The sequence below is a fragment of the Pristis pectinata genome, chromosome 2, assembly GCF_009764475.1.
Source record: "Pristis pectinata isolate sPriPec2 chromosome 2, sPriPec2.1.pri, whole genome shotgun sequence".
Taxonomy (NCBI): Eukaryota; Metazoa; Chordata; class Chondrichthyes; order Rhinopristiformes; family Pristidae; genus Pristis; species Pristis pectinata.
Window position 1 is genome coordinate 98,333,934 of NC_067406.1, and position 26,777 is coordinate 98,360,710.

The 26,777-nt window shown below is 44.7% G+C and overlaps 2 protein-coding genes across 4 annotated transcripts; both read right to left on the minus strand.

Annotated features, from left to right (window-relative positions):
* Positions 1–313: 313 nt before the first annotated feature.
* Positions 314–4,692, minus strand: drd5a (dopamine receptor D5a). 2 transcript variants are annotated; one of them, XM_052044155.1, is made up of 2 exons: positions 4,670–4,692; positions 314–1,586 (listed from the first exon to the last, which is right to left on the minus strand). In XM_052044155.1, the coding sequence occupies exon 2, from the start codon at positions 1,397–1,399 to the stop codon at positions 314–316; it is 1,086 nt and encodes a 361-aa protein (XP_051900115.1). In that variant the 5' UTR covers positions 1,400–1,586; positions 4,670–4,692. The 2 variants fall into 2 exon arrangements, with proteins under 2 accessions (XP_051900115.1, XP_051900106.1); XM_052044146.1 differs by lacking the exon at positions 4,670–4,692 and having other exon boundaries at positions 314–1,621.
* Positions 4,693–12,176: 7,484 nt separating this feature from the next.
* otop1 (otopetrin 1) lies at positions 12,177–26,777 on the minus strand. 2 transcript variants are annotated; one of them, XM_052045069.1, is made up of 7 exons: positions 26,711–26,777; positions 26,007–26,395; positions 25,316–25,452; positions 25,170–25,228; positions 21,507–21,637; positions 17,644–18,512; positions 12,177–13,099 (listed from the first exon to the last, which is right to left on the minus strand). In XM_052045069.1, exons 2-7 carry the CDS (start codon positions 26,356–26,358, stop codon positions 12,929–12,931), a joined length of 1,719 nt encoding a protein of 572 aa, XP_051901029.1. In that variant the 5' UTR covers positions 26,359–26,395; positions 26,711–26,777; the 3' UTR covers positions 12,177–12,928. The 2 variants fall into 2 exon arrangements, with proteins under 2 accessions (XP_051901029.1, XP_051901022.1); XM_052045062.1 differs by lacking the exon at positions 26,711–26,777 and adding an exon at positions 26,485–26,562.

A 26,777-nucleotide genomic window follows, 5' to 3' on the forward strand; every position in this document is an offset into this window, starting at 1 on the left:
ATTACTCAAATTGCCCGGAGTTGCAAAAGACGCTGTTAATTGGTGGAAACAATTCGTGAAGCGCAGTTTATTTTTCAACCTCCCGGCATGAGAAAGTTGTCACTTGTTTAGGTTTCCCGCTGGTGTTTTTATTTCTGTTTCCCCACAAGTTACAATCCACCTATGACTGGAACCTGCTCATTGAAGAGTCCACACTCAAAATCAGCACTGCCCTGCTGTGTTCTGGTGCTGTCTGGTTTCTGACTCAGTCTCTGGGTGGCAGTATGTGCTGGGAGGGGCGGATGGGCAGAGGAACCCGGATGCCTCGATATTATTAGTGCAAACCATTCGGGGTAAAAGGCGTGATTTTATCTAAAGACAAGTCTGCGTCGCCCTCCACCTCAGAAACGGAATCCGTGGCTACCTCGTTGGTGGCCAAGATCTGGGACATCCTGTCAAAGATCTGGTTGTCCTCCATGCAGTCCATTACATTGGGAATCATGGTGACATAGGCGGTGACCATCTCCTTGTGGAAGGCCGTGTCCTGGTTGTAGGACACCAGCTCGTTGCTGATGTTCACCGTCTCCACTTGGTTGCTAGAGCAGAAGTCTTGGCAGCCCAGCAGGCTGGAGAAAGCTTTGCGGAACTCGGCGTTGAAAGCGTAGACCACCGGGTTGAGAGTGGAGTTGGCCCAGCCGAACCACACGAAGATGTCAAAGGTGGTCTCACTGACACACGGCAGCCCGGAGACGGTGGATGGGGAGCGCCGGTCGCAGAAAGGGACCATGCAGTTCAGGATGAAGAAGGGCAGCCAGCAGCAAACGAAAACACCCATGATGATGGAGAGGGTCTTCAGCACCTTGGTCTCTTTCCTGAAGGAGCTCTTCAGCGCGCTGTGGTGCTGAACCTGTACCTGCTGCCGGGCGTCCCGCTTGTCCCGGCGGCAGCTCTGGGCGTGCTCGGCCGCTCTCTCCAACGAGGCGATCCGCCGGATCTGCAGCTGAGCGATCCTGTAGATCCGCGTGTAAGTGACCAGCATGATGGCCACGGGGATGTAGAAGCTGACCAGGGAGGAGGAGATAGCGTAGGTCCTGTTCAGACTGGAGTCGCAGCTCTGGGTGTTGTTGGGCTCCGCAGACACCTGGGTCGGGCTGCTGTGCCAACGGAGCTGCACCGGGATGAAGGAGATGAGCAGCGAGAGAGCCCAGGTCACGGCGATCATCACCAGCGCGGCCCGGTGGGTCATCTTGCGCTGGTAACGGAACGGGCTGGAGATTGCCCAGTACCTGTCCACGCTGATCACACACAGGTTCAGGATGGACGCTGTCGAGCACATGATGTCCGAGGCCACCCACACGTTGCAGAAGCTGCCCCCGAACGGCCAGTAAGCGGCCACCTCTGTCACCGCTTTCCAGGGCATCACCAGCACGGCCACCAGCAGGTCGGAGAGCGCCAGCGAGACGATGAAGATATTGGTAACCTTAGTGCGGAGGTGGCGAAAGCGGACCACGGCGGCACACACCAGCGCGTTGCCGAACAGGGTGAAAAGGATCAACAAGGAGAGTAGGAGCCCAGTGAGGACGCGAGCCAGCAGCTCACTCTTGGCGCTTGTGACTTCATTTAGGGTCCTGTTCGACATCATTCCGGCTGCTAGATCCGACCGCCCATGCCCGACGGTCCCAGCTCAACCCAAAGCTCAGCTGTTGGACTGCAGGTTGCTCACACTCGCATCCCACCGGCGGCCACTCTCACCGGAGGGGAGCTCCGTTTTGCTTTCTTCCCTCACCCAGCCCCGCGTGAGATTTGAGCGTGTTTCCACGCCGGAGAGAGCGCGGGTGCCAAACACTCGTTACAATCTTGCCGGGGTGGTTTCAGTCCCAGGTCTTGGGGGAGAGTCTACACCCGCGCAAACACAGCGGCTCGCAAGATTTGCGCATCTCACCGGCGGCCTACGTCTCATCCCCGTGGAGGCGAATCAAACATTGGAAATCGCTCGTTTTCCGCATCCCTCGGGAGATGTTCTTCCTGGGACGTGGGAAAGGGGACAAGACGGGAAAAGCTCCCCAAATGGGCACCGATTCACTTGATTGCAGTGTCTCTAAAAATAGATTCACTCACAACTAAAATGCTTTTGCGGAGTTAAAATCCAAAGTCGTGCCAGAGAAAGAATCGTCGTTTAATTCAAATAATTGAAATTCCTTTAAGGGAAAGGTTCCCGATCAACGGAAGAAGTGTTAATGCTTTGAAAGAGACTGGATTCCCAATAGTAGACTATCTTTGTAGTTTCGACTCTTCCTCGGTGGTTTCTGGACGCCCTCAAACCGGACAGGCGTAGAGTTCACTGAACGATCCAGCCACATCTGTAGGAACAAACCGCGCTCAGCTAGTGCCGGTCTCATTCATGGCTGATGCGGTGTTTGCCACAGGTTGCTAATATTAAACGAAGTCCTCTGCAGCTGTCTCCTCGTCGACTAGAGAGCGCCACAGGGAGCCGCCGGGCTGACAAGCAGATAACCAAACAGCGACATTTCCAATTGTCACATGTCCTGAATATATCTCATGTATAGAGTGCTATGTATGATTCTGCAAGGAAGGGGAAGGGATAAAACGCAGCCAAAGTCAAGCAGTGCATATAAGAGTTCTGGACTTACGGCTACAATTCCGATTCCGCAGGTGCAGTCAGGAATGCTTATCCAACTGTTCGCCGCTTGTGAAATATTTGTGTTGAATCTATTGAGAGCTCCGGCACTAGAGAACGCACGATGCCCCTCTCTAACGGCTCCGTACTTTGAGTTAGGTTTCCAGTAATACGAATAAATGCGTAACATCGTGTTCAAAATTATTATTTCAATTTTCGCGTGAAAAGAAGTGGTAGGTAGGAGTAATATGCTAGGATTTGCCACATTGAGAACCACTCGCCTCCATCGCATTCCAAAATACAGAGGGAATTGTATCCGCTGCTCTCATTCGTGACTGGGTAATGCTCCCGGATTAGTCACCAGTGCACCGGTGACCGACAACGAGTCCGCTCTCTGGCTGGTTCGCTCTACGCATGTATCGGTCCACTGGTAGCAGACCGGTATTTGATTGAAATGCTCACAGCCAAGAAACGAGGCTTTACTCTGGGTAAGACTCACTGTAAAGGAAAGTTGGGGAAAGGTCGCTGATTCCGTTGGCTAACGGAGAAGTGTTAATGTACCTTTTCTTTAGAAGAAAGATTGCATTCAAAATTGTGGACACTGAGGTTTGCGCTCATTGTGAGCGCAGACATTAAGTCTATTTGTGCTTTGAGGCTTCCTCCCTGACTGCGGGGGCTCAGACGGCCCCACCTAAGAAGTGAACGCAACTTATGGGCAAGATGGCTGGACAGTCAACATACAGAAGCTATATATAACTCTGCGCAAATGAGTTCCAGAAACTTACAGCGAATCACAGCGAGAAATAGCACATAGGCAGGCCCTTCGGCCCACTGAGTCCGCGCCGACCATCAACCACCCATTTACAATGGTCGTATATTTCCCGCTCCCCATTTTCATCAACACTCCTAGATTCCACCGCTCACCTACATCCTAGGGACGATTTACAGTGGCCATCTAACCTATCACCCTGTGCAGCTGTTGACCTAGGAGGAAAGCAGAGCCGGAGGAAATCCGAGTGGTCACAGGGGGAATGTGCTAACTCCACACAGACAGCATTGGAAGTCAGGACTGAATGTCCTGCCTCAATGACTATGGTCTGGTAGCGCTTATAATGAAGTGCTTCCAAGGTTGGTTAAGGCACCATTCAACTCCTGTCTCAGAGATGACCTGGAGCCACTCCAATTTGCCAACTGCCACAACAGGTCAACAGCAATTTCTCTGGCTCTTCATTCTGCTCTGGACCTTGGAACTCGCACATCAGACTGCTGTTCATAGACTACAGCTCAGCATTCAACACAATTATCCCATTCAAATGCCCAGGAATGTAAGAAGCTACAGAGAGTAGTGGACTCTGCCCAATACATCACGGGCACATCCCTCCCCATCATTGGTAGTATCCATGGGAGGCGCTGCCTCAAGAAGGCAACATCCATCATCAAAGATCCCCACAATTCAGGACATGCCACCTTTTCGCAGCTACCATTGGGCAGGAGGTACAAAAGCCTGAAGTTCCACGTCACCAGGTTCAAGAAAAGCTACTTCCCTTCAACCATTCGGTTCGTGAACAAACCGGCAAAACCCGAATCACTACAGATTAGCAACACTATGAGTGCTTTGCACTAAAATGGACTTTGATATTTTTGCTCTAATTGTGTTCTTTCTTGTAAAAGTTGTGCATTATTTGTTTAATTTATGTTTTTCTTGTGAATGCTGCTTATATGACGCTATGTGCTTGTGATGCTGCTGCAAATAAGTTTTTCATTGCACCTGTGCATACATCGACTTGTGCATATGACAATAAACTCGATTTTGTAGATTACTCCCATTTCCCAGCTTTGGTTGGGGTCTTGCAGGTTACATCCTTCAAATGCTTATCTGTGTGCACCACTCCTTCTGCCAGTGAATTGTGTTCTTCCGTGAAAACAGATGCATAGCTTTCATTCAGAACTATACAAATTCCTGTGGCTTTAATGCTCAGGCTACTGTTTTGGTTTCCAATAGGATCTTGTATTTCCCAATCTTTTGGTCAGCACTTAATTGAAAAGGGAAACAAACTATTGAGGGTGGAGGTAAAGGAAACAGACGGAAAGCACATAGAGAGAGGAGCACAGCTTCTCCAAGATGGGCATTCCTGGAAGAAAGGTAATTGAAGAAAAGTAGCTGAAAATCAAAATGAACTGCAGTTGCTGTAAATTTAAAGTAAAAAAAAATGCTAGAAATATTCAGGAGAGGTCAGGCTGCACCTGTGCAGAGAGAAACAAAGTTAATGTTTCAAGTTGATGACCCTTTATGAAAATGGGAACATTTAGAAACCAGGCATGTTTTCATTGCAGTGTAGCGGCTGCTACTGCGATGCGAAAGTAAGACACTAGTCGAGTTGCAGAACAAAACTGATTTATTTTCCCGCCTTGCGTGGGCCTTTTTAGTGGAATGGTTCCTGCCCACCGAAAATGGAAATGACGTATGCACTACGTCATCAAACTTTTCCCGCGCATGGGTTCTCCCCGTCACTCGGGGAAGACGAAGGCCCAGCGCCATCTTGGGCCTCGCCGCTCCGACGACACGCGACCCGACTGCCGAGCCGGTTCGCTTGCTCGGACGGTGAGTCGCTACACAACCACCCCCCCCAGAACCAGTGATATGGTCCCCAAGGTTCGCGGGCTGTGCTAGCCGTTGCTTAGGAGGTCAGCCTCTGCATCGCGGTATTGGGACCTCAACCGGTTGTTGTAGATCTAAATGGGCCAGTTCAAGGTGGTCCATTGTGAAGACTTCTTCCTTGCCCCCAATGTCCAAAATAAAGGTGGATCCATTATTCCTGATGACCCGGAACGGCCCCTCGTATGGTCGTTGCAACGCTGCCCAGGGTGTGCCTCTGCAAATGAAAACGAACTTACAGTCTTGTAGTTCCTTGGGCTCACAGGATAGGGCTTGACCATGCCACGAAGTGGGAATCAGGTGCCAAGCTGCCGAGCCTCTCACGCAGTCTTTCCAGGACTTCCATGCGTTGATCCTCTTGCCCCCAAAGGGCGGGTATGAACTCCCCTGGGACAACCAGGGGCACACCGTACACGAGTTCAGCAGACAAAGCGTGGAGATCTTCCTTGGGGGCAGTGCATATGCCGAGCAGGACCCAAGGCAGTTTATTGACCCAGTTAGGACCTTTCAGGTGGGATATCAGGGCTGATTTCAGATGGCGGTGGAAACGTTCTACCAACCCGTTTGATTGAGGGTGGTAGGCCGTGGTGGTGTGCAGCTGCGTCCCTAGCATGTTCGCTAATGCAGACCATAGGCTGGAGGTAAACTGGGCACCCCTGTCTGAAGTGATGTGGGCCGGAACACCAAAACGTGAGATCCAAGTTGTGAGCAGCGCCTGGGTGCAGGAATCAGTTGTGATGTCGGATGGAGGGGTTGCCTCTGGCCACCTCGTGAACCCGTCCACGATGGTAAGGAGGCACCAGGCTCCTCTTGAAACTCGACGTGGATGTGGTCGAACCTTCTACGGGTAGACTCAAGCTGCTGTGGTGGGACCTTGGTGTGTCGTTGGATTTTTGATGTCTGGCAGTGCGGACAAGTCCTGGCCCACTCACTGACCTGTTTGCGCAGGCCGTGCCAAATGAACTTGCTGGCAACCTGTGTACCGAGTTGAAAACGCGTTTCCGCCAGGCTGCAGGAACTATAGGGTGGGGCTGACCTGTTGTGACCTGGACTGACTAAGAAATCTTGGAGCTGCAGGCCTGAGACTGCGGTTCTGTAGCTAGGCAGCACGTCGTCGGCTTGCTGTGTGTCAGCCAGGGCTGCGTAGTCTACACCCAGGGACAGGCTGTGGATGGTCAGTCTGGAAAGCACGTCAGCAATGACATTGTCCTTCCCGGAGACATGTTGGATATCCGTTGTGAATTTGGAAATGTAGGACAAGTGTCGCTGCTGATGAGTTGACCAGGGATCGGAGACCTTGGAGAAGGCGAAAGATAAAGACTTATGGTCAGTGAAAGCGGTGAAAGGCCTGCCTTCTAAAAAGTACCGGAAATGCTGGACCACCAGGTACAGCGCTAGAAGTTCCCAATCAAAAGCGCTGTATTTCAGTTCGGGTGGTCTAAGGTGCCTGCTGAAAAATGCCAAGGGTTGCCAACGGCCTTCAATTAGTTGTTCCAGTACCCCACCGACCGCGGTGTTGGATGCGTCCACCGTAAGGGCGGTTGGGACGTCTGTCCTAGGGTGTACCAGCATCGCAGCGTCTGCCAGGGCGTCCTTGGCTTTAACGAAGGCAGCCGCAGCCTTGTCGTTCCAGGCGATGTCCTTGCCAGACATCAGCGAAAACAAAGGGCACATGATACGGGCTGCTGCAGGGATGAACTGATGTTGACCATCCCCAGGAATTCTTGCAGGCCTTTGACCGTGTTGGGACGGGCAAAATGGCGGATAGCGTCTACCTTGGCGGGTAGGGGTGTTGCTCCTTCACTGGTGATTCTGTGGCCGAGGAAATCGATAGAGTCGAGTCCAAACTGGCACTTGGCTGGGTTGATAGTGAGGCCGAAATCACTGAGACGGGAGTACAGTTGGCGGAGGTGGGAAAGGTGTCCTTGGCGGTCACGGCTGGCGATTAGTGTGTCATCTAAATAAATGAACACGAAGTCCAGGTCGTGGCCTACCACATCCATCAGCTGCTGGAAGGTTTGCGCGGCGTTCTTAAGGCCGAACGGCATTCGAAGGAATTCGAAGAGGCCGAATGGAGTGATGAGCGCAGTTTTGGGGATGTCGTCAGGGTGGACCAGGATTTGGTGGTATCCCCGGACAAGGTCCACCTTGGAGAAGATGTGGGCCCCTTGTAGGTTCGCCGCAAAGTCCTGGATGTGAGGGACGGGGTACGGTCTGGGGTGGTGGCGTCATTCAGCCTGCGGTAGTCGCTGCAGAGCCTCCACCTGCCGGTGGCTTTGGGGACCATGTGCAGGGGGGGAGGCCATGGGGCTGTCTGACCTGCAAACGATCCCCAGCTCCTCCATGCTGCGGAACTCTTCCTTTGCCAGGCGGTGCTTGTGTGGTGGTAGTTGTCGTGCTCGGGCATGAAGGGGTGGCCCTGTGGTAATGATGTGATGCTGCACCCCGTGTTTGGGCATCAAATTTGTGAACTGAGGTGCCAGAACCGATGGGAACTCGGCTAGGAGCTTGGTGAACTCGTTGCCAGACAGGGAAACGGAGTCCAGGCGTGGGGCTGGTAGGCTGGCTTCTCCCAGGGAGTGGGTTTGGAAAGTTCTGGAGTGCACTAGCTGCTTCCCTCACAGGTCCACTAACAGGCTGTGGGCTCGAAGGAAATCAGCTCCCAGGAGTGGCTGGGCGACGGCGGCAAGGGTAAAGTTCCAGGTAAAATGGCTGTCGCCAAATTGTAATTGAAAGTTCGTATCATTTTGCCGTTTGAGGCTTTGAGTGCGGGACCCTGTTGCCTGCTACAAGTGTTGCAGTTGGTCGGGGGCAATACACTGACGTCTGCTCCAGTATTGATGAGGAAACGACGCCCGGACTGCTTGTCCCAAACAAATAGGAGGCTGTGTTGGCGGCCAGCCGCCGTAGCCATCAGTGGTGGCTGGCCCTGGCGTTTCCCTGAAACTTGCAGGGTGGGTGGCATCGACGGGCCTCCGCGCCCCACCCCTGATGGTAGAAACACAGCTGGTCGCCAGTGCCGTCATCTGTGTTTCTGGGGTGTGGTTGCTCGGTTGCTGGGACTGGTTTAGGTAGGCGTTGGGCTCGTGGCCTGGCGATTTGGCCGACGGACGACCCGCTCTCGCATTTGGCCTTCCACAGGACATCCGCCCAGGCGGCTACCTCATGTGGGTTGCTGAAATCGGCGTCGGCCAACAGCAGGTGAATGTCGTCGGGTAGTTGTTCGAGGAAGGCCTGTTCGAACATCAGGCAGTGCTTGTGTCCCTCAGCCAAGGCCAGCATCTCGTTCATTAGGGCTGATGGGGATCTGTCCCCCAGGCCATCAAGATGAAGCAGGCTGGCGGCACACTCAGGACGGGAGAGGCCAAAGTTCCGAATAAGAAGGTCTTTGAAAGCCGGGTACTTGCCTTCCTCCGGAGGAGACTGGATGAAGTCTCCGAACTGGGCGGCTGTCTCCCGGTCCAGGGAGCTGACCACGTGGTAGTACCGTGTGGAGTCGGAGGTGATCTGCCGAAGTTGGAATTGTGCTTCGGCCTGGTCGAACCAGACGCGGGGCCGAAGCGTCCAAAAGGTGGGCAGCTTGAGTGCCACTGCGTTGGCTGCTGCGTTGTCGTCTATTGTGTGGGTCCAAAATCCATTTGGACCGTCGGGGTCACCAATATAGCGGCTGCTACCGCGATGTGAAAGTAAGACACTAGTCGATGAGTTGCAGAACAAAAACTGATTTATTTGCCCGCCTTGCGCGGGCCTTTTAAAGAGGAACGGTTCCTGCCCACCAAAAACAGAAATGACGTATGAGCTATGTCATCAAACTTTTCCCGCGCGTGGGTCCTCCCCGTCGTTCGGGGAAGACGAGGGCCCAGCGCCATCTTGGGCCTTGCCGCTCTGACGACACGCGACCCGACCTCCGAGCCGGTTTGCTTGCACGGATGGTGAGTCGCTACAGCAGAAACATAAGGCTGACAGGAACAAAGGAAATACTTGTGATAGGGTGAAGGCCAAGAGAAAATGGATGAAGCAGATTATTGTCAGCTGAGAGGGCAGTGACGATTTGTTAATGCCAGCTCTCTATCTGGACCAAGGGGGTGTAAACAGAGGGAGAACTGGGGGATTGAAGAAAAACACAAACAGTTGTGAATCTGTGACCTGGTTGATGAAGGGTCTTTGACTTGAAACATTAACTCTATTTATCTTGCCACAGAAGTTGCCTAGGCTGCTGAGTGTTTCCAGCATGTTCTATTTTTTTTTATTTCAGATTTGCAAAATCTGCAGTTTTCTCCCTTTTTATCCCTGGCCATTTCTGTTTAATTCATTGTTTCCCGCTCCATAGATATTGGCAGCTTTCTTATTTTAAATATCCAGGAAGTACCGTGTTCTATTTGTTGGTTTTCTTTTCTCTTCCTTGGTTTTCCGCTCTACACCAATTGTGATTAACAGCCTTCAACAACCACACAACCAGCACCACAATTATTTGCATCATTCAATTTCTCTTTATTCTCTCCATCCTTCCCCTTTCTCTGGAACTTAAAACAGTTATTTTCTAACTGTTTCCAGTTCTGCTGAAAGGTTATTGGGCTGAATCATTAATTCTGTTTCTCTCTCCACAAGTGCTACCTGACCTTTGGAGTCTGTCTTTATTTCAGATTGCTACCATCTGCAGTTTTGTACTTTTTGTTTGCCAGTGTATCTTTTTTAGCTCCTGTTTTGAGGGGGGTGGGGGGGGTCACTATAACATCTCCCCACAATGTGAGAGAGGCAATCAATGCTGTTGTATGAAATAGCTCAATTGTTGGTTTCAATTCTGCATTCTCTTGCTTTCCATCATATTACCTCATGAACTCCGGTACACAATCACTGATATTTAGTTATCTCCAAAAGACAGAAGTGAATATTTTAAGATAATCTGTCTTTGATTATAGTCTGCAATGTCTCATTTTAATTTTATACAGAAACAGAGCTCAGCAGATCCACGCTGGCGATTATAATCTACATTAGCCTCTTCAATAGCTTCTTCAACTTACCCCATCAACACAGGGTGGCCCAGTTGCGCTGCAGTTTTCTCACAGCTTCAGTTACCTGTATTCAGTCCTGGCCTCCAGTGCTGTCTTCATGCAATTTGCATATTGAGTATGCATTATGAGGAGAGACTAGGGAGCTAGGGCTTTACTCTTTGGAGAGGAGGAGGATGAGAGGAGACATGATAGAGGTATACAAAATATTAAGAGGAATAGATAGAGTGGACAGCCAGCGCCTCTTTCCCAAGGCACCAATGCTCAATACAAGAGGGCACGGCTTTAAAGTAATGGGTGGGAAGTTCAAGGGAGATATCAGAGAGAGGTTTTTTTTTTTAACCCAGAGAGTGGTTGGGGTGTGGAATGCACTGCCTGGGGTGCTGGTGGAGGCAGGTACATTTGTCAAGTTCAAGAGATTGCTAGATAAGCATATGGAGAAATTTAAAATAGGGGGATATGTGGGGGAAGGGGTTAGATAGTCTTAGGTGAGGTTTAAAGGCCAGCACAACATTGTGGGCCAAAGGGCCTGTATTGTGCTTACTTTCTAGGATTCTCCATGACCACATGGGCTTCCTCTATATCCCAAAGATACACAACTGTTAGGTTAATTGGCCACTGTAAATTACACCATGTGGATGGTGGGAGAATTTATGGGGACATTAATGGTCATGTGAGGGAGAACAGGTTGCAAGGAAGTGGGGATGGGATCATTCTGAGAAAAGATTCAATGGGCCAAATAGCCTCCTCTGTCTTATGAAAATAGGAAACAAATACCTGTTGCCTGTCTTCATTCCAAATGTGTTAGACCACAAGCTATAGGAGCAGCATGAGACCATTTGGCCCATTAAGTCTGTTCAGTCATTCAATCATGGCTGAGTGTGGTCATCTACTTTCTCCTTGAAAGATCATTCCTTTCTCACAGCTGTGATTGCTTCTTTAACCATGAAGGCCTATGATTCCTTTTTTTCAAATCCCCCTTTCCATCTCATCTAAACAACCTTCAACAAGGAATGTTACATTGATCATTGTAACCCCCTTTAAGCCCCATTTCAGCTACAATATCACATTTGCTGGTGGCATTCAACAACCAACTTCAGAAGGAACTCACCCCCTAAAACCCATAAAATATTTCCATTCACCAAAATCCCATGTTGTACTCTGGAAACAGTATTTCTGTGGAACTAGACCAAATTGAATAGTGTGCTCTTAAAAATTCAGTTATACTTCATTCAGAAAGAAAGTTTTAGGGGTTTTCCTCAGAATGGTGCAAAAGAGATTAAAGTTCTTCTTAAAATCAGAGATTTCAAAAAGATTTCCATCCACCAAGACTTCAGTCGTGCACCCAGAGAAGCAGTTGGATGTCACTTTCAACAGCTTTTACACTTAACTACATATGCAGATATGAGTAATTACTGTACAAAACTGACAATGAACTAACCCTTTCTGTCAACCAACAAAGCTGATTTGTCAGCATACTATCTATTACACCCATTCCTTTCACCATGCACTCACAGCACTTTGCTATGGCTACTCTGGCACAAGTTCAGACACATGCTGTCGACCACTTTGGAAAATGTCAGCAGCTTCTTGGGAATGGCATTGCTTTGCAAGTTCTTCTCCAAATCACACACCATCCTGACTTGAATATACAACCATCATTCTTCTCTCATTCAGCCTAAATTCTGGAATTTACCAACTAAATTTGAGTACCTTCAATATACTGACCACAGACCCTCTTGGGTATTCACCAGTCTTCAAGGACAAATTAAAAATGGGCAATAAATCTTACTCTTGCCAGCAAAGCCTTTAGTACAAAATACTAATCAATTAATGCAAGATTCTTGATGTTACAATTCAACTAAACAGATAACACAAGTTTCTGGAAGGACTACTGTTCCTGCATTCGTATCATTTAATAGTGTATTTGTAACTTTTCCATTTAGTTGCATTTTAATGTAATTCCTGCACCTTGATAACTTGTGCATTGAAACCACAAACTTAATCACAATAATTTATTAATGTTAATTTTTACATCAATAGAAATCTTTCACAAATACAGTGCATATGCTAAAATAATTTAAAATCTCAGTACAATGTTCAGTACAATAGATAGAATTTCTGATGACAATTTAACAGTGCAAATATTAATTGCCATGAAGCTATATTTTTAATGTATCACAATATTTCCTAAAATTTACCATGACATGCAACTCAAGTCAGTTTCTATTTCCATTGTGAAATGAACTACAATTATAGCTTGCATACAAATCAAATTTTGCATTTGAAAAGGATTACTACTGTGCAATGGTGGCATTAACTGGGGCAAAGTTGTGCAGCATCCCAAAATGATGAGTGTTTACAAATTAGAACATAACAATTTATTTCTTAATGGATTCACAGTATTACAGGCTTAATTCAGATCTTACAGGAAACCTAATGATTAATTTTGAAGAATTGATTTATAACAGCAATATTTAATACAAAATATTACTCCTGTAGACATTACAAAATTTAAATTATGAACTTTTAGATGGTGCCTATTCCATGATTTGATACAAGAAATTCAAGTGCACTAATGTAGCTTATTTTTCCCCATGCAGTTATCCATACATAGTAAACAAATTTTATTAGTGCACATAGTGTCTATGTCAAACAGAACACCTCAAAGAGTGATGCAGAAGCATGCATACGATAGAAAATAGCAAAAGGCATTGCAAGGTTTACAATTAGAATCCATGTTTCAAAGCCATAAACATTTTCTTCAAGACCATTGTCAAACTGGGGGCGAGTTCCAAAGGCTGGAAGTATCCAGAACTTTAAACAAAAGAAAAGAAAGAACTTAGAATGAGCTAGAATATGAATTCCCAATACAAGCTGGATATTTGGTTTATGATTTAAATAAAGTCAAATACAATATGCCAGATAATAAACTGCCTCCGAAGTGTTTCATATCTGTGGACTACGCATTCCATTTTCTGATTAACAGGATTGTCAATTACAACTTTTACCTCAACGTTTGGCCAGTGTCTAATTAAGAATCTGTGTTAAGGATTACTGCTGAAGTACATTATCAATGTAATCATCAGTAAAACTCATTCTTAAAAGGTGTTTGACTTGTGTTTATTATATATTGTAAATGACTACTGCAATCATCCAAAAGTTCTAACAATTCATGGTTCACATGGCTAAAATTGATTCTGATAAAAAGTTACAACTATAAATGTTGGATGTTTCTTTCTCTTTCTGCCTAACCTGTTGACAGTTTTCAGAATTTTACATTTTATGGCAGCTAAAATTACTTTTGCAACCCAATTAGTTTATTCAAAATGAACTAATTAAGTGCAAAGGGTTGCACTTTAGGAAGTCAAACCAAGGTAGGACATAGTGAATGATTAGGCCCTGGGGAGTGTTGTGGAACAGAGGGACCTAGGAGTACAAGTACATAGTTTGCTGAAAGCAGTGTCACAGGTAGACAGGGTGGTGAAGGCAGCACACAGGCCATCATCAGTACAGGAGTTGGGACGTTATGTTGCAGTTGTACAAGACCACACTTGGAGTATTGTTCAGTTTTGGTTGCCCTGTTATAGGAAAGGCCTCATTAAACTGGAATGTGTGCAGAGAAGATTTACGAGGATGCTGCCAGGATTCAAGGGCCAGGTTGGGCAGGAAAGGACTTTATTCCTTGTGAGATAGGAGATTGAGGGGGTGACCTTATAGGAGGTGTATAAAATCACGAGGGGCAAAGATAGGGTGAACATACGTAGTCTTTTTCCCAGGAAAGGGAAACTAAAAACTAGAGGGCATAGATTTAAGTTGAGAAGCCAAAGATTTAAAAAGAGACCAGAGGGGCACCTTTTAACACAGATAAAGAATGAGCTGCCAAAGTGGCAAGGCAAGTACAATGACAACATTTAGAAAATATTTGGATAAGTACATGGATAAGAGGGGTTTGCAAGGGATATGGGCCAAATGCAGGCAATTGGGACTACCTTGAAGGGCACCATGGACAAGTTGGGTCAAAGTGCCCATTTCCATGCTGCCCTACTCAGACTCTAAATTGTTTATTGTACTTCCCATAGTCAGTGTGTTTAAACATATTGAGGAAGAAAGACACCAGTTGCAGATACACAGCTTCTTGCACCACCCCAGTTTGTCAGCCAAAGAAGATTTCAAAGTCTCACTTTCCAGAATGATACAAAGACCAGTTTTGGTAATGAGGGGCAACTGCTGGCCAAGCTACAGGGATAAATTTCCCTGCTGCTTCTTAAATCATGCCCTGGACCCCTTTATAGCCACATGCAAGCACAGAAAGGCTTCATTAAAACAACATCTGAAAGGAGCTTCTCTAGCATGATGTTGTACTCTGATTACTCAAAGTTAAATTTTGTCATTAGAGATGTTCAAAATTGCTAAGGGCAACTTTATGGAGATTAAAAACCATATTGGACAAAACTCAAACCCTTACAGGATTCTAGTGTCCAATACCACATCCATCTTAAAAACCACACTTCATACTCAAGTTACATTAATGTTATTTTTGATTCATTCTCATTAAATGTGTTAAATATTAGGCCATAATAGAATCTGTGGAACTCTTATTTGTAAGATCCTCAGAGGGAGGATTTTTGGACAATACTTTCCACTTGTAGACTCATTCTGATCATTAATGAAAAGGAGGAGGTTGTCAGGAAAGGGGAGGAGAGAAAATGCCTCCTTGGCTACATCTGACATTTGGGGCTTATGGGGTGGGAAGGGCAGCTCATTTTCCTCAAGAAGCTAGGGCTGTGGTTAGAAAATACATCAGTAAGGTGGTCCAAGTTTTTTTTTGGGAGGTGGGGGGGGGGGGGTGGTGAAAGGGAGGGAGGGAAGAATAAAGAATAGCCACAATGGGAACAGAGGTGCCTCTGAGGATGCTACCAATCAAGTGACCAACTTTTCAAGCAATGAGATTCTGATATTTTAAAGCAATTGATGCCCTAATTTTAGTCAGTTAAGTAGTGGCACATCTTTGGAAACAATGTAGAAATTCCAGTAATTAAAATACAAAAATAACATTTAAAAACAGTGCTATATCTGTACTAGCAAAATCACTGCCCAACAGGCAATGGATTCCCAAGTTTGTGTAATTAGACTGAAGTTGCAGGGTTAGATTTGCTTTTCTCAGATCCACGAACTGGCATGCTATGGAGCAGTACCAATCTGAAATGACAAGGTCCTGCCTGATGACAGTATCATTCATATGTATTACCATCAGATGGGTGGCCAGAACAAGACTTACCCAGAAAATGGCAAGATATTGCCAGCTGGCCAAGTCAGAAAATATGGAAACACCCACAGGTCAGTCAGCACCTTTCAAAAGATTTAACATTTCAGATCAAGACTTCACCAGAAGTGAAATGTTAACCATCTCTTTCCATAAATGCTACCTGAACTGCTGAGTGTTTCCAGCAATTTTTGTATTTATTTCACATTTCCAGCATTTTCAGGTCTTGACTTCTGCCAAAACTCCCAATTAAGCCAAATGTCAAATTTAGCATTTTAAAAAACAAAACTGGAAAAGTATTTATAATGCTTGTAGATGTTCCCAACTCAAACTATAAACAATGAAAAAATATAAACACTTTCAATTAAAAATGTTTTGAACCAAAATATTCAAACCAATTAAGCTAATTCAATGTTTCCGTGTCACACACACTCCAATGTTCAAGAGGCATTTAGGCAGACACTGGAGCAGGAAGGGAAGAGAGATGTATGGACTATGTGCAGGCAGATGGGATTAGACTGGCATCATGGTCAATACAAACATGGGCTGAATGGCATGTTTCATATTCCATGTTCACTTTGGTGGGGAACAGCCAGCATTCAGGGCCAAACCCTTGCACTGAAATATTTAAAGCACCACCTGCAGGGATAACAGTGGTTACATGTAAATTTTGAACCTTTCACCTTTTCAAACCGGCTCACTGCATAATCCTTCAAGTGCCTTTTAAAATGGAAAATTGTAATTCACCTACCATTTAATATTACAACTATTAAAAGTCTAACCTGTCATTTTTGACAATGTTTCTAACCTCCTTTTCCACTTCTAGAGCATTTCCTCCTCCTCCCCCCCCTGAAGATCTTGTTTAAAAAAAGTAATTTCTTCCTAGTAATTTTAGTCCACTTGAAAGATTAGCTTCTATCAATTTTGATTTCTCTTGTCCTGAATATTTTAGTTAAATGCTTCCACTCTGACCTCTCAATAAAGTGTTATATTTTCTAATTTTCTTGTGACATGGGAGGTGGCAATTTGGCTCATTGAGTCTATGCCTGTTCTAATGAAGCTAGTAGAGCTGCTGCCTCAACTCTAGTTATGCAGTTTCAACCCTGAGCTTGGGTGTTGTCTGTCTGGAGTTTACATGTCCTTTGTGACCACATGGGTTTCCTCATATTTCCCAAAGATGTGCTAATTGGCTGTGGTAAATAACCTCTGGTGTAGTGGATAACAGGAGAACCAGGAGGAAGTTAATGAACAGGAGAGAAAGTTAAAGAAATATGGGGGAAATGAAATTGCTACAGGTAGGCATGGGCCAAATGGCCTCCTGACTTGGAGAAATACAAAACGAGTACTGGCAGGCAGTAGCAGTAGTGTAGCAGTTAGTGTAATGCTATTACAGCCCCAGTAACCCAGGTTCAATTCCCACCACTGTCTGCAAGGAGTTTGTACATTCTCCCCATGACTGCATGGGTTTCCTCCCACGTTCCAAAGAGTTATGGGTTAGGAAGTTGTGGGCATGCTATGTTGGCAACATTTGCAGGCAGCCCCCAGAACACTCTACATAAAGGATGCATTTCACTGTGTGACTAATAAAGAAATCTTATCCTTATAATGTAATAGCGTTACGCTAACTGCTACACTACCGTGCCTGCCCCACATAACCTATTCTCCCTGACGTGCCCATGGCTTGTTCATGCCACTTGCCTTGGAAGGCAGTGGTTGAAGGACTGAATTAAAAACTAAGCTGCCACTTCCGTATCAAGAATCAAGAGATCTTCTTTGGCATATAAAAGGCCCCCCATTTACTCAGAAGAATGTAGGAGTTTTGCATAATGTACTGGTCAAACAGATTATCCAGCAGCTGTCACCTTGTTGATGGGGGGGAATTTGGTAAGAGCAAACTGGCTCTGCATTTCCTACTTCATCACATAACACTGGTGACCACACTTCAGAGAATACTTCGCTGGCTTTAAAGTACTCTGGCATGAACTAAAAGGTAGTATACAAATCCAAGATTTTCCTTCTCAGTGAAGAACTATATGAAATAAAGCCGAAGGATTATTTTCAACTAGTGTTTCAACATAGAGTTTCTCAATCTTACCGAAATATTGCACAGGAAGAGAAAGGCTGCGATGTTCTTCAGCAATAGGCTTTTTTTGTCCCACGTGTGTGTTTCGCTGCCCCTCGGTGGCAGAGAGGGGACAGGCTGCCAGTCGCTGTCTCTCGCAGGTCGCCACAAGCCCCTGGCTGCATTGCCCCTGTCACCACCGACCGCAGCTCGCTCCCTGTGATTCTCAGAAGCCGAAACGGTGAAGATCCCTCGGGTCTTTTCCACTTGCTCTTCGGACTTTTCACTTTCACGGTGAAGGGATTCGATTATGAACATATTCTGGAGGTATTTCTCGATGATTGTTAACAAAGAGAAGGGTAGATTCAACCATGTGTGATCCGGGCGCGTTTCTGCTGCAATTCCTGCTATCACAGAGCACCAAGACAGGAGCCAGGAGGCACAGGCTGTGCTGACCAGGAGGGAGCCATCCAGCTTCCTTGTGGGGTTAGGGGAATTATCCACCGATCGCTTGTCTATTCTGTAAATCACTAGGCCACTTGTGGTTGCCGCGGACATCAAACTTAGCACCGTAATACTATACAAATAAAACATAGTGACAGCAGACTTGCGCTGAGCTTCTGAATGGCCCACCTGGATGTTGTACACAATGAGAATTCCGATGGTGGCTGCTAATACAATAGCTCCCAGAACTGGTCCTGGTAATATCTTGTATTGTCTCTTAAAAATAAGTTTGCGTGGTCTATGCTCTTCTATCTTCCGCCCGACATTCTTCCACATGACATAAAGCATGGCAGATGCAAATATGTGGTATTCAATGCTGAAAGGATACATGTAATAGAAACCTCTGTAGAAAACAGCACATGCATTGGTAGTACAGTTACACTCTGGTGCTGTCTTTTCTGAAAGAAATGGAATAATGTATTATGCAAATTACCTTTGAACAAAGTACGCAAGTCATCTGGGGTTGTATCGAATCTGGTTGTTAACATTCATCTGAATTTTGGACATCACAATTGCCAAATCAATAACCATTTACACAGGAAAGTATTGTAGTCTAGAACAATACCTTACCTTAGGCACTGTTACAGATTGTTACGTGTCAAATGAGTACAACTCACACTAATATCTTAAATATTAGGCATCAAAACTTTCAGGTTCCCAGCATTCGTAGTTTTCTAATTTTCATTTACCGAAACAAGACATTTGGTCCAACCAGACCATGGCAGCATTTATGCTCCACTCAAGCCTCTACTCATCTAAATTTATTAGCATAATCCACTATTCCCTTCTCCTCCTCCTCAAATACTTGCTTACAGTGAGTACTGCATACAGTACAAGGTACCAAGTCATTTATTATTGTATTCAAATCCTCTGATAATTTGCCTTCCTAATTGTTGGCTGCCATATTAGTTTTCAGTGACTTGTGTGCAAGGGCATCTAGGTCTCTGAACAGCAACATTAATCCCTCACCTTTCAGAATACACAAGATTCTACTTTGTGCAAAGTGGATAGCTTTACATTTTCCACATTATGTTGCATCTGCCACTTCACTCTATTTGAAGCTTTTTTACATCCTTCTCCCAACTCAGTCCCACCTAGATTTGTACCATGAGAAACTAAAAAATATTTGATCTTCTCAGCCAAGTTGTTGACCAAGATTGTGAATAGCTGGAGCTCTGAAGTATCCAACTAGTCACGTGCTGCTAATCCAAAACAAAAAGCTTTTCCTTTTTTTGGTTTCTGTTAAATAACCAATTCCCAATCCATTCCAGTACATTAACCCCAACTCTGCTCTAACTATGTATGGAACCTTAAGCTTTTTGAAACTCCAAACATCACATCCATCAGCTCTCCCTTACCTATTCTGCTAGCCACATCCTCAAAGAACGCCAGTAGTCAAATGAAACTGCCAGAAGTCCAAACACAAACTGGAGGAACAGGACTTCTTTTCCATCTTGGGACCTTACAGCCTAATGGCATGAACATTGAATTTTTCCACTTTAAGTAAACCAAACTCTTTCTCACCCCCACCCCCCAAACCATGCCTCTTTTCTTTCCTTTCATTCCTCCTCACCACCCCTCCACCCCCATGGGGCACCTGCCTCCATACCTTTGATTCACCAACTGGTGGATCCGCTCTCCCCTCTTCCTCCACATCCGCCTTTCACTATCCCTTACCTGCATCTATCCATCACCATCTTATGCCCACCCCACCTCCTCTTTTTTGTCCACCGTTTTCCCCCCCCCCTTATATATTGGGCTTTCCTTTCCCCCCCCCCCCCACCTTCAGTCCTGAAGGGTCCTGACCTGAAATATCGACCATCTGCTTTTCTTCACAGATGCTGCCTGGCCTGCTGAGTTCCTCCAGCATCTTGTTGTTCCTCCCCCCACCCCAAACACTATTTCATAAATCCATACCAGCTCAATCCTACTTTAAGGCAGCTCCTTCTGGCATCTACCATGAAGTCTCCAGATAGATTGTGTCATCTTCACCGTGGTGGGGGATAGAGTGAGCAGGGCATCTGCAAGGTGGGTCACCAGTCTTCTAGAGAATCTGCATCATTGTGATGACATTTCCAGAGTGTTCTCAAACCTTTAATGGGATTGATTCTATCTATGCACAGCATCCCATGTTGATATATACATTTGTAATAAATGGGTGTGCACAAAACTTGTATTTCTGCTTACACTTTTACAATTCAACATAAACTTCCAATACTGAATGAACAATTTCATCACTGGAATAGAATTATTTTTAACTCATTTTTCTTACTGTTTCTGCATCCCATGTTCCATCAATACAATAGTAAATGAGTTTTGCTTTCACCAAAGAGGGTAGTAAGCTGCCTCATTCATCAACAAAAACACAATCTGATCTCACGTGAGCACTTAAATTTAACTAAATTATGTAATTTAGAATACAACCACACTATAATGCATTATTATGGAATATCAACATACAACAGTGCAGCCCCTTTGACCATGATGCTAAACTAAACTAATCCCACCTGCCTGCACATGGTCCATCTCTCTCCATTCCCTACCTGTTCATGTATCTGTCTAAATACTACTTAAACACAGCCATCATATGTTTCCATCCTCTGCTCTCTCCCCCACCACCCCCCTTGCCATTCCAGGCACCTACCACTAAAAAAACTAGCCTGGTGCATCTCCTTTAAACTTCCCCCTTTCACCTTAAAGCTGTGCCCTCTAGTACTGGACATTCCCATTCTGATCATACACTTCCTGTTACAGAAGTCTATAATCCAACAGCACGAACACTGAATTCTTAATTTCAAGCAACCTACTTCCCCAGTCCCTCTCCCCCCTTCGGATCTACCCAGGCCCCCTCACACACACTCTTCTTTCCAAATGAACCCACTTCCCCAGCCCCCTACAAACCAAGTTTCTATCCTCTCCCAGTGTCTGCATGGGTTTCCTCTGGGTGCTCCGGTTTCCTCCCACATTCCAAAGATCTCCCCACCGTCCTTCCCTTATTTAGTTCCACTCTTCACCTTCCTTTATCATCATGCTCAGTGATCTGCAGCCCCTTGTCTCCACTTATCTCCCAGCCTGTTATCTCCACCCTCCTCCCCCACCCAATTCCATCTGCCAGTCAACCCCTCCTCACCTGAATCCACTTATCACTTGCCAGCTCTTGCCCCAACCCTCCCCTTTACTCTCTCAGTCCAGATGAAAGCTCTCAACCCAAATCGTCAACTGTCCTCCCTCCACAGATGCTGCCTGACCCACTGAGTTCCTCCAGCAGATTATTTTTTGGCCCTGTCAGTGTCTATTTGTTAAATTGAAATACTTTTATATCTGGTCAAGAAATATCCTCCAACTTTCTATTTCTCCTTTTCTGGAATTTAAATTCACTGAAAAGTTCTTACCCACAGATATATTGACAACTCCAAATGTTGCCAATCGTTTTTTGTGATCATCCAGCTGATGTTTAGATTCGGCAACTGTGCCATTCACCCACAGTAAGAGATTTGTAAAGACAGCATGAATCATTCCAAACCTAAAGATAAGAATACATCTTGTGATGCACACAAAATATAGTAAGTAAATTCATAAATCAAAGCACATTAGGAATTTTGCAATGGAAAATATTGAAATCACACAAGTTGAAAACTTTAAAAAGTTTCTACTAAGTTAGTCCAGTCAAATTAGTTTCATGGGGCATTTTAAAAAATAATTTCATACATTCATAAAAATTTAATTTGGATTACCAAGGACAGTGATAAAATAAAGCAGTTACAGGAGACAAATACAACTCTTACTTATAACTCCAAAGTTTCATTTTACCATTTTTAGGATCAGGGTCAGTTCCAAGTTCCTTCAAGATACTGCAGTAACTTTGTTTAAAAAAGGTGATTTCCCCCTCAGGCAACTACAGAATGAAATTCTGACATTCCAAGGCAGATAATACAAGGCAAATTTTATTGTGGTAATATTTATTTTGAAGTGTAACATACAAGGAGAATATTGCAACAATTCACTGTCACTTCAACAGAAGAGACATGGAATGTAGAAAACTGACTATTTGCAAGCCAGGAAAATAGATCAGATCAGTTAAATGCCAGCTGTACATCTAAAACTCTCCACTAACTTTATATGGTACTGGATTACTGAAAAGCCATTTAACAACATTTTTAAGCAACAATGGAACTATTTGGTACGAAAGAAAGCCAGTAAATATTGGAAAGGAGATAGAGGAGAACTGTGGGCAAGTTGAGAAATCAGAACAAAAGTGTAATGATAACAGACTTCAATTTTTCCAATATAGGTTGGGAAAGTGAAGGCATATTGAGCAAATTGGGAAATAATTCCATAAATGTGCACTAAAACTTTTGATTGGTGTTTCCAGTGAAGTGTAGAAGGGCACAGTGATGAATCTTGTCCTGGGGAATGAAGTGGAGCAGGTTTCAACAGGAGTGAACTTGGTAATCAGTTTCAGAATATTCATGGAAAAAGATAAGATGCAAACAAGCATAAAAATATTTAATCAGAGGAGGACCACCTTCAGGGAGTTGAGAAAGAATCTGGTCCAAGTGAATTAGGATCAAAACTAGGAAGATGAAGTGAAAAGTGAGATGCAGGGCCTTGCAAGAGGGATGCTTTGGAAATAGAGTAGATATGCTCATGAAATCTAAAGCAGATTACATCGACAAAGTGTAAAAGATTAAAATAAATTTAAAAGGAGAAACATGGCAAGGAGACACATGGCAAGTGACAGTAGCTACAGAGCGGATAAAAAAAATACAGGAATAAAAGGAACAAAGATTGTGCAAGTCTAGACAAATAGCTGATATTAAAAGACTTTCCAATTCCTATTAAAGACAAATAGTAATCAAAGTGTGGGTGTTAGGGACTGAAAAATGGATCTTTGGAAGCCAAGATCCCCCAATAACATCAAAAGAAAAAGCAGTGATACATGTACTTGAAAAAATATTGGAAACCCTTAAACTAAAGCCACCTCACCCTAAAGAGGGTGCATTCCATGTTTAATTTTTAAAATTTTATTTACAGCATGGTAACAGGCCCTTCCAGCCCAACGAGTCCACGCCGCCCATTTTAAACCCCCGAATTAACCTACCCGTACGTCTTTATAATGTGGGAAGAAACCGAAGCACCTGAAGGAAACCCACGCAGACACAGGAGAACACACAAACTCCTTACAGACAGCAACGGGAATTGAACCCTGATTGCTGGCACTGTAATAGCGTTGCACTAACCGCTATGCTACCGTGCCGCCCCTTATTGAAGGAAATTGAAGGTTATTGAAGGAAATGAGGATGGAAATTGTGGAGACTGCTTACAATCTACCAATTCTTCTTTGTTCTAGTTGCATTGCCTGAAGATTAGAAATGCTATGTCACCATTTAAAAAAAGGTTCATATGATAGAAATCTAGCAAAAACCAGTTTATCAGCTTAATCCTGATGTTGGGGAAGCTTGTGCAGATATTAGAACTGGGCAAAGTTAACTGCAATTTTGAAAAATACAAATGAAACTACGGGTGGTGTTATCAAAGTTAGATTCTATTTTACTAATTTGGTAGTTCACTCTACAGCTCCAAAACCAATGCTGTTGAAGCACATACTGACCTTCAAAACCTGTTCACAAAATCCCACACGATGCATTTGTTAACAAAATTAAACCTAGTGATTAACTGATATCCTAAAAACAAAATTTTCTGTGAAGGTAATGGCAGATGTTTATCTATCAGACTGGATAGAAGTTCTTGCTTCCCATGGTTCAGCATTAGAAACATAAAAACCCTACAGCACAATTCAGGCCCTTTGGCCCACAAAACTGTGCCGAACATGTCCCTACCTTAGAAATTACTAGGCTTACCCATAGCCCTCTATTTTTCTCAGCTCCATGTACCTGTCCAAAAGTCTCTTAAACGACCCTATTGTATCTGCTTCCACCACTGTTGCCAGCAGCCCATTCCACGCACTCACTGCTCTCTCAGTAAAAAAAACTTAGAGACCTGAGTGTTCAGAACAAAATGCTTAAGCTTACAAATGACAAAAAACTCAAATGTAATAATCCATAAGGAGGACATCAAACTTCAAATATTGAGACACTCACTACAGATTAATATTAAGAGCCAAGAGATGTGAGGTGATACATTTAGGAAGAATGAAAAGATATATTGTGAACTAAATGGTGCAATTTAAATGAATGCAGTAAAAGAGAAACTTTGGAGAAAATATACACAAGCCTTTAATGACGACAAGACAATTTTAGTAGGCTGTTAAAAACACATGCAATATTTTGGTTCAACTAAAATAATGGGTGCCGTTCAGGCAACACTTTGGTTAGATATTAAAGAGTTAAACTGGGAGTATTAGAGATTTATGATAACAGTACTAGGCTAGAGCATTTCTATTTTGTAGAACCAGTGGAAAAGTTGGGGTCAGTTTGATATGGGTTTTCAAGATGAACAGATTTGATAGGGTAAATATGGAGAAACTCCTTTCAGTGCCATGAGGATTGCCAAACAGAAGGTCCAGATTTGTCATCCTCTGGTTCCACGAAAGGAACCAGAGGACGACAAGATATGACAGTGACCCATCAGGTCATGCACTGCCTCACAGCTCCAGCAACCCAACTTCGATCCCAACTTCCACTGTTGGAGTTTGCACATTCTCCCTGTGACTATGTGGGCTTCCCCTGCACGCTTCAGCTTCCTCTTATATCCAAAAAGATACGCTGGTGGGCAGCTAAGGAAGAGGTTAATTGGCTACTGCAAAGTTACCCCTTTAGGTGCAGGCAAGAAAAACCAAAAGGGAAGCTGAAAGGAACACCAGAGAGAGAGTTACAGGACTACCTGGAAGTAAGGAGAAGGGGAGTGGGACTACTGGGATTGCTCTGTTGATAGGGCAAATGCCTCTTGTATCACATTAAGCAAATTCCTTTCTTCTGTAGTCATTGTATCATTACATACTTAAATTTTTCTGAAACAAAATATTTAAATGTATGCACTTAACATAATCCGTTGAAGAAATGTAATCCATATTCGGAATAAGGTACAGGCTTTACCTTTCAATAATTTGAAAAGTTTGAATGACATCCTTTGCATGAAACCAAAGGAAATATACCTGAAAATAAATTATATTTTTAAAATATGTACAATGTACTGATCCCACTATGATAACAAATCAAAAATCAAATATATATACACATGCCTGTGAGATTGTGTGTACTGCATGAACGACAGGAAAGGCACCATTGGCGTCTGTTAGACAACTTGAATATCCAATGTAGTATCCAATTTTCAACATATCCAGAACTAAACTCAAGATGGCAAACAAGGTTAAACCACCTGGGAACGAAATGCACCGAAAGTTAATCTCCAGAGAAACAAAAGCAGGTCATTCAGACTGGCATTTCAATGGAATCTTCCTACCATTTTGTTCCAACCCCTGAATATCTGAAATATTATAAGAGACTTGCTGTGCGTTACTTTCACTAACGTCGAGTTGGCATTTTACACACTAACCCTCTGCACTCAGAATGAGTTTATTCAAATCCAACACTATGCGGCATCATTAAAATAATAAACTGCCGGATTGATCTCAAACTGTAACGTAGCAGCTGAGGATATTAGAAATATTGTGCCAGTTCCTGACTGCATCAGTGTCGCCACTTAAGGCAACTACAGAAGGCACGAAAGCAAAGCAGCAAGTGGTGGGGGTGCTCAACAGGTCAGGCAGCATGGGCCGAGCTACATAGTCATAAACCTAAATCTAGACAATCTTAACATACATTTCGCAAGGCAATCGTACTATAGCACCTTTAAACCATGAAAAGATATCAAAAAGTTCCCAGTCCAGGTCCAAATATACAGCTGACGCCCCCTGCGCTCTGACACTTTACCTCTCAGCCATCCGGGCCCGGCGTGGTCATCTTTATCGATGGTCGGCCCTCCCTTTTCATGCCGCCTTATGAAGTACCAGAGCATCCACGCCAGCTGCATCGCCATGAGGGTGCTGAGGTAGGCTAAGGTGTGTTCCTGTGTCACACCGGCTTTCTGCGACGCCTCTGCCACCGTCAGCACCAAGCCCAGGGCAAATACATTGATGCCGTACTGAGCACTCGGGGTGACTGCACTTTTCAGGTATTTATCTGGCAAGTCGCTGGTGGATCTGTCTTGTTCTTCCGGCGCCCCGCACTTGTCTGAGCATGGCTTGCTGCAGTTGTAAACGTCTAAGCTGCATCCGTCGTCCATTGCCGCCTGTCATCTGGCTAAGTGGGCACAGATGAATCTGAAAAAGAAAAGCCCCTTTAAAGAAAAGTCTCATTAATGTCCCCCGCCCCCTGATTGCAGGCCAGACAGGCGGGAAGGAAGTCTCACTCTGTTGATGGTTTCTTCAGTTAACAGACAGGTGTAGTCACAGCTAGACAGTTTCAACAGATAAATAACTTTAATTTGATTAACATTGAAAAACATGCGTTAAATTCATAAACTTCTATGCAATTTTATTCACATTCACTTAGACATTTTATATTCCTGCTGCGGGTTTGCTATTAATAACAAACATTCCTGAGTGAAACTCTACCAAGTAATATTCTCGCCTCACCTCTCTACAGCCAAGTGCCTTGTACTTAGGTAAAACAAAACTTCACTCTATATTGTTTCCAGAGCAC